General features: G+C 63.1%; 1 protein-coding gene across 1 annotated transcript in view; it reads left to right on the top strand.

Annotated features, from left to right (window-relative positions):
• Nucleotides 1-9,108: 9,108 nt before the first annotated feature.
• The window catches only part of MUC2 (mucin 2, oligomeric mucus/gel-forming), a 37,612-nt gene continuing 35,680 nt past the window's right edge, over nt 9,109-11,040 (top strand). Inside the window, exons 1-3 of the mRNA XM_011380822.1 lie at nt 9,109-9,184; nt 9,731-10,001; nt 10,788-10,902. Of these exons, the coding sequence (XP_011379124.1) occupies nt 9,109-9,184; nt 9,731-10,001; nt 10,788-10,902 (462 nt within the window). The remainder of the gene's footprint in view (nt 9,185-9,730; nt 10,002-10,787; nt 10,903-11,040) is intronic.

Raw genomic sequence — 11,040 nt, forward strand, 5'->3', positions numbered from 1 at the left:
AAACACTGGACTATTTTCTTCTTACGCTGTTTCACGTTTCTGATTTTTTTCTTTATTTTCACCCCATAAGCTTCTCATGTTATCAAAGATTCTATTTAAACGTCACTTAACATTTTTAAGTGTTTCATTCGTTTTCAAATAGGCAGACAGCCCCCTCCTGCCTGCCATCCCTCCGCCCTGTCCCCTGCCCAGAGATGACCCTGCACCTCCCCAGAGACATTCCTGCCTCCCGGTGGTGGCTCGTGACAGAGGCCACACACTTGGGAGCTTCGTCTCCCAGTCCTGGAGGCCGGAAGTGTGAGATCAAGGCGTGGGCAGGACGGGTCCTTCCTGCAGGCCCCCGGGGAGGGTCCTTCCTGCCCCTCCGGCTTCTGGGGGCCAGGTGCTCACTCCTGGGTTGGCGGCTGCTCCCTGCATCTCTCTCTGCCTGTGACTGTCTGGCTTGTAAGGACAGTCATTGGGTTTAGGGCCCCCCTGGATGCGGACCTCGAGATCCTTCTCCTAATCACATCACAAACAGCCTTTTCCCCAGCGGGGTCCCGTTGCGGCCTCCAGGAGGACGTGTCCTTAGGGTCAAATGGGAACAAATAGACAAAGAGGGTGACAATCCTCACCTCGGCTTTCTGACCTGTGAAGGGATGAGCCGGGGGCGCGAACTGCCTTTCCGGTCCCGGTCAGTCGGAAGCCGTGCTGCCTGCCGCGGTGACCGCAGAGGTTGGTGCCACCTCGAGAGGCCATGAAGGGTGGAGTCCTCTTCCTGTCCCCACTCGCTTTGTGTGAGGGCCCCTGAGGCAGGTGACGGTGACACAGTGGCAATCAGAGGGACTCACATGTGGCCGAGGTGGCTAGTGCCTTGGGGAGAGCAGGCGACAGCCTCCAGCCACGGCCCCTCTCGGCCTCCAGCAGAAACCAGACCAGAAGCCGTCTCCGTCCCCATCGGCCTGTGCCCCTTGGGTTTGGGGAGCGAGCACATTTCCGTGGCTGCACTAGGGGTGTCCTTAGGGGTGTTTCGGGTGAAGACAGGGCGCCCTGCCTCCCTTGGGTCTCTGCCTGCTTCAGCACCCTCGGGAGGCTGGACAGACCTGTGCTAGGACCCTGCCTGTCCCCAGCCTGAGCCGCGCGTGGACCCCCACCTTCCTGCCTCTGCCTGAGCCCACCCCTCTGTGTTCTGCTCGTGGGCCCCTCTGCTGCTTTCCGGGGCGCTGGGTGGCACCGGGCGGGGTGCAGAGGCGCCTCCTGCCCCTCTGTGCTGCGGCCACTCTGGGGTCCTCCCTGAGTCTGAGTGCCATGGTAAACGTCCCTCCTCCAGGCCCAGGGGAGCAGCCAGCCGGGCAGTCACTGTATGGTCACTCGCCACCTTCCAACACAGCAGTCCCCATGCTGGGCCATCTCCCTTTGAGACGCCTGGCGTGGTTGAGGTTCCTCCAACCTGGCGGAAGTGTCTGTGGCACACGAGACGTTCTCCCGGGCTCTGTGGGAGGGTCCCAGCCCGGGCCCTGGGTACTGGGAGGGAAGTGACAGGCCTTCTGCAGACCACGGCCCTGCTCCTGGGCCCTGTGGGGCTGCCCAGCAGGCGGCCAAGGGACCTGGGCTGCCATCGTGACCGCCCTCCCCCCACACGCCGCAGGCTGGCCGCAAGGCACCATGGGGCAGAGGCAGGGTGACAATCAGTGGGAGCAGCTCCCGAAGGCCTGGCTGAAGTGTCACCCAAATCTCTCCAGCTCTGGCCATCGGGGGCGATGTCACGTCGCTTCCTGCGCCCGTTCACACAGCTCATCTTTTCCTGAGCCCTCCCTGGCTCCACAGAACGCTCCGGGTTCATCTCATGATGTCCGTGCCCAGAAGAAGCTACCTCTCCAGGGGCCCTGGCTCCTTCTGTTGGAGAGAGGGGTTTAGCAGCCAAGATTTGGGCAGGTGCTCGCCGCTCCCGGGTGCGGTGTCCGTGGGCCCGTCGGCGCTAGGAGAAGCGTGTGCACGTGCGGGCGCGCACGTCTGCCATCCGTCTATCACCTGGCTGTCTGTCTATCATCTATCATCTATCTATCTGTTTGTCTGTCTATCTATCTATCTATCTATCTATCTATCTATCTATCTATCTATCATCTTTTATCTATCATCTATTATCTATCATCCATCTGTCATCTGTCTATCATCTATCAATCAATCGATCATCTGTCTATCATCTATCATCTATCATCTGCCTATCATCCATTATCACCTATTATCTATCTATAGATAATAGGGGCCCTGCAGTCACGGAGGGGGCCCCTCCTCCAGCCTCAGCTCCTTCGGGCACCCCAAGCCCTCTGAGTGCCCCCCGGCCCAGGCCAGCAGCCCCACGCGCCCGTCGCCTGGGAGCGGGTCCCGCCGGTGCTGCGCCCGTCGCCTGGGTGGCCCCGCTCTCCCGCCGTCTGCCCGAAACGCCCTCTGTGGTCTCGTTTCTCTGACCGGGCGGAGCCGACATGGGGCGGACTTCCGAGGCCAGCCCAGGGTCCCCAGGCTGGAAAGAGACTGGACAGCAGGGGCGAGGGGGTGAGCGTGTCGTCGGGGCCCCCGGAGCCAGGACCTCGGGGAGGAGGGGTTCACGGCGTGCGGGGTGCCACGAAGTCGTGTTCGGGGGAAACGCCCTGCCGTGAGCAGCTGCCGCAGAGCAGCAGCAGGACGGTCTCACACCAGGGACCTCGGCTTCCACCCGAGAAATCAGAAAAGGAAGAGAAGAGATGGCCACGTCCGAAGCGAGCGGAGGAAGGGACATCGCTGGTGGGACGACGGAGAAGGCAGCGTGAACCGCCAGAGGGAAATCGCCAACCGAAAGCTGCGGCTTTGCAAAGACGAGTAGCGGGGCCGTATTCCAGCCAGACCGCCGGGGAGGAGCGCGGCCGCCGATCGCCGGTGCTAAGATGCGAGAAGCGACTCGCCAGGGTCGAGACATTAAAGGGGTAACGGGGAATATTGTCGACGACTTTCTGCCAATGCGTTTGGCAGCTTGCGGGCAACGGACAAACTCACTGAGAAACGTCATTTACTCAAGCTTACTTGAGAAGAAGAAAAAACTTGAATATTCAAGAAATTGAGGGGGCGAAAACCTTCCCACAGAGCCAACTCCAGGCCCAGCTTCACTGCTGGATCCTGTCGGACGTGTAGGAAAAGCACAAATGACAGCTCTGCACAGACTCTCCCAGAAAAATCGAAAAGGAAGGAATATTTGTCAACCCTTTCTCCGGGGCCAGTTTCACCTGATGCCAAAACCACACGACGACTCCACAAGGAAGGAAAACCACGGACCGACATCCCTCATGCACATGGACGCCGCAGAGACGCCACACAAAGTTTTAGCGAACAGAATCCGGCCCCTTATGAGAGTCACGACCGAGCAAAGAAAATCACGTGACCGTCTGCACAGATGCGGAAAGAAGGTGAATGAAACTCAGCCCCATTGCTGACGAAAACGCTCAGCAAGCTGACGAGGGGAGGGGGCGCACAGGCGGAGAAAGGAGGAAGGGCGTTAATGAGAAGCCCACGCCCGGTGCCACAGGAAAGGCGAGTGCGTCTCCCCGGGGGAGCGAGACCGGGAAGTTCTCGCCCTTTCCAGCGAGCGAGCACGGCCCGGAGGCCGCGGCCAGTGCAGTCGGGAAGACAGACAAATAAAACGCCTGGACTGGAAGGAAGAAAAAAGCCGTCTCTATGCGCAGACGATGTGCCCGTTTCTGTAAGAAAGTCTGGAGTCTACAGAAAAGCTACTGCATCGATGGGTGAGTTCGTCGAGGTCGTAGGTCGATACACAAAGCCGGGTGTGCTTTTATACACTGGCGACGATCAGAAATTCAAATAAGACATGAGGCCATCTACGGCAGCGTTAGAATCACGCAATACTTAGAGGAAAATCGGACAGAAGCTGTGAAAGACGGTGCGCTGAGCCCCACGGACATCGCTGAGAGGAATCGGGGACCCAGCTGAGCGGAGGCGGAAGCCTTGCTCGTGGGCCGGGAGACTCGAGCTCGCCAGGATTCGGAGCTTCCCAAACGGACCTGTGGCCAGTGCAGGCTCAGACGCACCCCGGCGGGCGCTTCGTCGACATGGACAGATTGACTCTGAAAGTGCAGAGGACAGAGGATGGGAAGGCAGCCCTGGCAGGGAGCAGGGGCGGGGTGCACGTCGGCTGGGCCGGGATCATTATAAAGCACGGTCATCAGAGTGGGCGCCGTGGGCATGCAGACAGGTGGACCGACGGACGGAACAGGGTCCGGAAACAAACGCACGGATGCGTAAGGGACCATTTTTCTTTTTTACAAAGGGGCAAAGCCAGTGCAGCGAGGATGGCCTCGGCGGCAGCAGGCGTTGGGACGCTGGCTGCCCGAGTGTCATGAGCTGGGCTTCGAGCCGCGCCTCGTACCACATGCAAGAACGAACTCGAAATGGATCACGTGACACCTACTGCTGTAAACTTTCTAGAGGAAAACGTAGGAGAAAAAGTTGTTTTACCCCGATCTTAAAACCTACGACACAACGCGTCGAAGAGTAAACCGATTAATTGATCTTCATCACAATGAGAAAGTTCAGGTCTTCGAAAAGACATCATTAAGAGAACGAAAGGACAAGCCACCGAGAATATTCGCGGGGAACACCTCTGATAACGGGCCGGTCGCTGGAACATGTAATAACCCTTTGGGCCCAATGAAGAAAAAAAAACTAACACGCACGTAACCCAACAGATAGCAGGGGACATGTTCCCGAAGAGGACACACGGGCGGCAGAGAAGCACACGCAGAGACGCTCGGCACCGTTGGCGGACGGGGAGGTCGAACCGGGCGGCAGGGAGACCCCGAGCTCCTCCCTGTGGGTGGACGTGGCCGTGAGCAGGCTTCGTCTGTGACGGCCTCACGCTGGGGACAGCCCGGAGCCCACCACAGAGCTCGGGGACGAACGGGCACGCCGCCTCCTTCCCCACGCAGGGAGCCGCTCCGCAGCGGAGGCGAAGGGGCCGGTCCACACGGCGGTGCCGGGCGATCTCAAGGCGACGGCGCTCGTGAGGGACGCCGGGCAGGGAGGCGTGCGGAGAGCCCGGGGCTGCCAGCCCTCTGCGGACAGCGACTTCTCGAGTAGGGATGGAGGGCGAGAGGAAGCCGCGGACACGCGGCGTCCGATGGCGGCGATGGTGTCAGGTGCGCCTTTATGTCGAAACGGAGCAAATCGACTCTGATGCAGGTGCGGTGCATCGTGTATCCACGACACCTCGGGAAAGCTGTTTAAAAATATTTAGAACTGGAGCTTTAGACAACACTTCGTCCTGCACTTTCCCGACTAGTAAATCCAAAGTGGTTTTCTTCTTGCGACGAGAAATCAGAGCCGTGGTTTCTCATCGTGATACTTTAGATTTTAGCGATGAGAGATTTAAAATTCATCATTAAAGTGTATTTACGTCCAGACTACAATGATGGTAAGAGATCGGCAGTTCCAAGGCTTTTGGGGGAGACTCGAATGGGGGGTACTTTTAGGGCAATGAAATTCGTGTGACGCTGTAATGGTGGGCACGTGACTGCGCATTATATCAAAACCATAGAATTTTGCACACAAAGACTGAACCCACCCACCTGCCCGCCCACCCACCCATCCATCCATCCGTCTGTCCACCCATCCACGTGCCCATCCGTCCATCTGTGCACCCACCCAGAAGCGAGCTTTCTGGCACATCCACTGCGAAGCTGGCCCACAGCCAGCAGGGGTCACCCAGTGCGGCCAGGGTGGTGCAGACCATGGTGGGGGTGAGGACGGGACCTGGGCCAGTCTCGAGGTGGGTGACTGCCCGAAGGCGCTGTCTGAAGCACGGCGAGAGGCTGGCCCAGTGCCCGCCTGCCCAGCAGAGCCCGGGTCAACACGCTCGGCCTGCTGCCTCAGCCCTCCCCACTCCCACTGGGAACACACAGCTGAGCGGCTGCCCGCCCCGCCTCACACGTGGGGCTGCGGGGTCAGCGTCCTGCCATGAACCCTTGCAAGCCAGGGGAGGTGATGGGTGGCCCAGGCCTGCAACCCCCCGGTCTTTCCAAACCTTCGAAGGTGCAGGAGGGGGACGCGCTTGCCACATTTGGTGTCTCGGGGAGGGTGTGAACACAAGGTGGGCGTGGCTGGTGTTTTGTTTGCCGGGCCTGAGTCCTAAGACCCTGTCCCCATGGCTGGTTGGGGCTGGGTCTCCCTTGGGTGTCCAGAGGGGCTGGGAACCCCGGTTTCTATGGACGCAGCCTCTGAGACCAGGCCAGGGCTGTGGAAGTGGACTTGGGCCCAGGCTCGGAGAGGGACAGACCCATCCGGAGTGGCTCACGTGGCTGTGGGGGCTGCGCGTCTGAAATCCGAGGGGCCCGAGGCTGCAGACGCGTCCCTGCTTCAGTGCCGCGGCGGGCACACCGTCAGACGTAGAGGTCCCTCCTCCTCTGTCCTCAAGCTCCAGGCCTTCATCTGATCAGGCGAGGCCCACCACGTCAGGCGGTCGTCTGCTCACAGGGAAAACACCTGCACGGCAACGTCTAGTCGGGTGTTGGACCAAAACCTGGGTGCCATGGCCTGGCCTGCCTGGCTCACGAAGTTCACTCGAGGTGGCTCAGAACGGGGCCCGGGGACTCACCTGCCGTCTTCGGGGTTCTCTGTCGGGTGTAGGCCCCTCCCTCCCCGCCTCCCTCCCGGGCTCTCCCCCACAGCCCCTCACTTCCTGATGAGTCAGGGTTTGCGGAGAGTCATCTCAGGCTGCGTTTCGTGACGTCTGTGTGGCCTCTCCCTGTGCAGGACCGTAAACCGCTGTGGTCCTCGGGAGTGTGTCTTGTCAGGGTAAACACCGCTGGGTGTGGGGCCTGGCGGGGGCAGGGCCGGGCTGGCCGCTGCCCATGGGGGTCTTGCTGCCCCTCAGCCCGGCCGTGGCCCTCGGGGGTCCCATCCTGGTCTGGAGAGAGGCCCCACTGGGAGGCTCCTCAGCCGTCTCCCTGCACTCAGGTCTGTGTCGTGGGGGTGGGGGGGCGGCGAGCAGGGCTGGGGGCTGCATGCCGGGGTGGGGGGGTCCTTCGCAAGCTCACAGCCTCCTCTGTTCGCGTGTCATCAGTGGTAGGTGTCCGTGTCTAAGTGCATTCGATGCCCTGTCCAGACACTTCCCAGTTCCCTTCTGTCCTGTTTGTCACAATGTCACAGAGCCCCATGACTGCATTCGGTGGGCGAAGACTGCCCAGGGGTCGCATGGTGGAGCCAAACCCCTCAATGGGGCCTAGACTCCTTGCTGGGGTGGCGGGGTGCACTCCGGTCACCGGGCCAGGCGGAGCTCTCACCCCTGCCTTCCACAAGCTCCGTCCCCCAACACCGTCCCCCACCACGCGCACTCTGTGCCTGTGGCCCGACGTCACCATGCCTGGAGCCCCACCTGAGACCTGCGACCAGCCAGGAGGGTGCTAGGGTCACCCTGGGCCTCAGAGGGCTCATGCGGCCGACCTTCCCAGGCCCCAGCAGAGACCCCCACCTGCCTAGCCGCACCTCGGGGCTCAGGGTAGCAGGGGCCGTGCACATGTGCTGTGCCCGGCCGGGCGTCCGCGGTCCCCACCAGGGCAGGGGGAGCCTGGTATGGAAAATCACTGGCCCTGTGCTTGGATTTCCAGGGTTCGGTGCCCCACAGGGAAGTGGCACAATGGCCCGCCAGCCCCACTGGCTCCGGTTTCTAATCCCTGCCCGTCCTGGCTCGGGCCGCATGCTCCGTGTCCCCACATACCCAGGCCTGGGGTCCCTGCCTGGAGGACGGCTTCTGCTCACAACGGGACAGGACGAGGGGCTTTGTCACAGGCCCCCCCAGAAGTGGCAGGCCGGGTCGCTGCCCCTGAGGGGAGCCTGTTCAGGGGAGCTGTGTCCACACCCCCATCCGCAGGCCGGCCCCATCCAGAGACGAAGTAATGCTGAGATGGACCTCTCCGCACTCACCCTGCACTGCGGGCCCCCCCAAGTCCGAGTGTGCTGTTCACTCCCGCTGCCCGGCGAAGCCACAGGCAGGATTGGGTCTATTTCAGGAGGAAGACAGCGCGGGAGCTGAGGGCCCCTGGCCTCAGTTTACCCACAGCTGCGTGGCAGGTGCTGCCTGCGTCTGCCTGGGCCGAGGGCTGGCCGGCCTCGCAGGGGGAAACCGAGGTTTAGGGCTGGGACAAGTTCGCACGCCACACCACGACCCTCGAAGCACTCCCAGCGTGTCTGGGCTCAGCTCGGCTCAGAGGGTCTGACACTCACTCACCCGAGGCCACCGCTGGTCTTTGGGGCAGGACCCTTTCAGAGAGGGAGTTGCGGCCCAGGGGACCCTTTACCTCAGTCACTTCCTGGGGCGGGAGGCAGAGGGTGGGGGTGGAGGCTGCCTCCCCACAGGCGGCGGTGCAGACACCTGCCGTGGGCGTGTCTGGGACCTGGCCCCATCTCCCTCAGGGATGGTCACCCTGGCCAGGTTCCCCGTGCCCTGGAGGACGTGATTCCCTGAAGTGTCCCCTGGCTGGGCTCCCGAGTCCCGGTCACATGTGACTGCAGAGACCGGCTCTGCCTGGGAAGCAGAAGGGTAGAGGGTGGGTTGGCAAGGGGCCCTGACCGAGCTGCAGGAGCCCCCCATCTGTGGCGGCACCCCCATAGGAGCCCACGCCCTCCCTGCCCCAGGTGGGAGGGGGAGAGGAGCAAACACAGCAGGGGTCCTCCGGGAAGCACCTCATTCAAGACTCTGCTCTGCTGGAGAGTGGGGTGGGGGCCGTGGGAAGCCCACGGGACCTGCTTCCGGCTGATCTCCTGCTGGCTCTGGCCCTGCGTGTGGCTGGGAGGGCCCGAGGGCCCTGGGTGTGTGTTGGAACGTGGTAATTGGGGCGGCATGGGGGGGGCGGTGGCGGGTGAGCTTTACGCAGGGAGATGAGTAAATAGATAAACCTCAGATAACTTGAATCAATATTTCCCCACGGCGGCCGGCGGGAGCCCCCACAGCTGCTTTCTTGATAATCTGGCAAACGCCCCACCCCCTGGCCCCTCCCCTGGCCTCCCCGCCCTCTGCCAGCCCTGCTGGGCCATATAAGGTCCGGACCCCTGCCCTGGTCACTCTCTCACATCACCCTGCCAGCCGCCATGGGGCGGCCACTAGTGTACCTGGTGGCCCTCTGCCTGGCCCTGACCTCGGCCAGGGCCTCGGAGCTGCAGAGAGGTGAGTGGGGTGGCCGGCACTGTGTCCTGGGCGGGGCAGGAAGGCCAGGCAGCCGAAGTCGGGAGTGGGGGTGGTCCCCCTCTGCCCTGCCTGTGGGGTGTCCTGCAGCACCCAGCCCTGCTGACGCTGGGGGACAGGTGCTCGCGAGCTCCCACCGTGCCCTTGAAAGTGATCATCTGGCCAGAGGGGCCGTCCAGGGTCTGCTCCAGGTGGAAACATCTGAGCTGGGCGTGGTCCGCGAGCGTGGGGGAGCAGGGATGTCCGGGGGGGCCGGGTGGGGGACGCCTCAGGCCCAGGCATCAGGGGCCCGGCCAAGAGCCCCTTCTTCAGGGGTCACTTCGTCCAGAGCAGGCTGGGAACAGGATGAGGACACCTCTGTCCCGGCACGCTGGGTGGCAAGGTCCGGCACAGGCCCTTCCTGCAGGAGGACCCCCCTGGCCCTGCGCTGAGACTGGGGCTCCGAGCTGCAGCCGGGCACCCAGGGAGGGTCCTGAGGGGGCAGCTGCCACCCCGGTCTGCTCACCCTCCATCGCCACTGCCTCCCAGAGGGCAGGACCCGGAACCACGGCCACAGCGTGTGCAGTACCTGGGGCGACTTCCACTACAAAACCTTCGACGGTGACATCTTCCGCTTCCCCGGCCTCTGCGACTACAACCTGGCCTCCGACTGCCGTGACACCTACAAGGAGTTCGCGCTGCACCTCAAGCGCACGCCGGGCAGCGACGGGGGTCACCCCCAGATCGAGTACATCCTGCTCACCGTCAAGGACGACACCATCTACCTCACCCGCCAGCTGGCGGTGGTGAACGGGGCCATGTGAGTGGACTCGGACGGCGCCCCAGAGCCCCGTCCTAACTCGGCTGAGGAGGGCACTGGGTTTGAACTCAGGCCACTGATTCATCAGTGAGCGGGGTCCCCCCGCCCCTCCAGGAGCCCCCACAGGCCAGGGACGGGGTGGGGGGCTCAGGGGGTTTATTCATCCTGCCAGTCTCCCACAGCCTCTCTCTGGGCTGAGGTGGGACAGCCCAGGTGTCCTGGCCCAGGTGTCTGGTATGGAGGTCTGGTGCCCTGTGACCCCAGCTAGAGTTACAGAAACAGGGTGGGGCCTGTAGGGGGCCCCGCCCCAGGGCCCCGGCCATTGTCCTGCCATTGTGTCTGGAACAATGAGCCCCTAAGCTCGGTCCTGCCCCGCGGGTTGGGATCTGGCTGCAGCCCAGGTGGTCAGGCCGGCTCAGGGCAGGGTGGGTCCAGGGCCGCGGAGGCACAGAGTTGGGGAAGCACAGTGCCGGGGCGCACTCTGAGCGATGGGGGGTGCAGGGGCTGGAGAAGCCCCCTTCCTCGGCCCCGGTGGCCCCGCCCAGGACAGGGGAGGGTGGGAGAGGGGGACGGCAGGCTGGCCCAGGTGGACAGCACCCTTCGGCCACTGCAGCCTCGATGGGCACCTGGCCGCTTGAGGTCCCAGGACGCGAGGTGGCTGAGAGGCGGAGGGGCCCGTCCCTGCACGCCCTCCACACGGCCGCGGGCCCCTCCGGGGGCCAGACGGCAAGGCCCGGGCTCGGGGCGGCGGGCAGGCTTGCGTGTGACTCCCTCCCGGGCCCCTAGGGTCAGCACCCCACACTACAGCTCCGGCCTGCTCATCGAGAAGAGTGACGCTTACACCAAGGTCTTCTCCCGCACGGGCCTCGCCCTCATGTGGGACCGTGAGGACTCACTCATGGTGGGTGCTGGGCCCAGGGAGCACAGGGACGGGGTTGCCCGCAGCCTCTGTCTGGGCTGCTGGAGGAGGCTGGCTGGTGAGCGGTCGGCAAGGGCCAGGCCACACGACCCACCGGAGGCAGGGACCCTGGGGTGGTGT

This window comes from Pteropus vampyrus, unplaced genomic scaffold, assembly GCF_000151845.1.
Source record: "Pteropus vampyrus isolate Shadow unplaced genomic scaffold, Pvam_2.0 Scaffold405, whole genome shotgun sequence".
In the NCBI taxonomy this organism is placed as follows: Eukaryota; Metazoa; Chordata; class Mammalia; order Chiroptera; family Pteropodidae; genus Pteropus; species Pteropus vampyrus.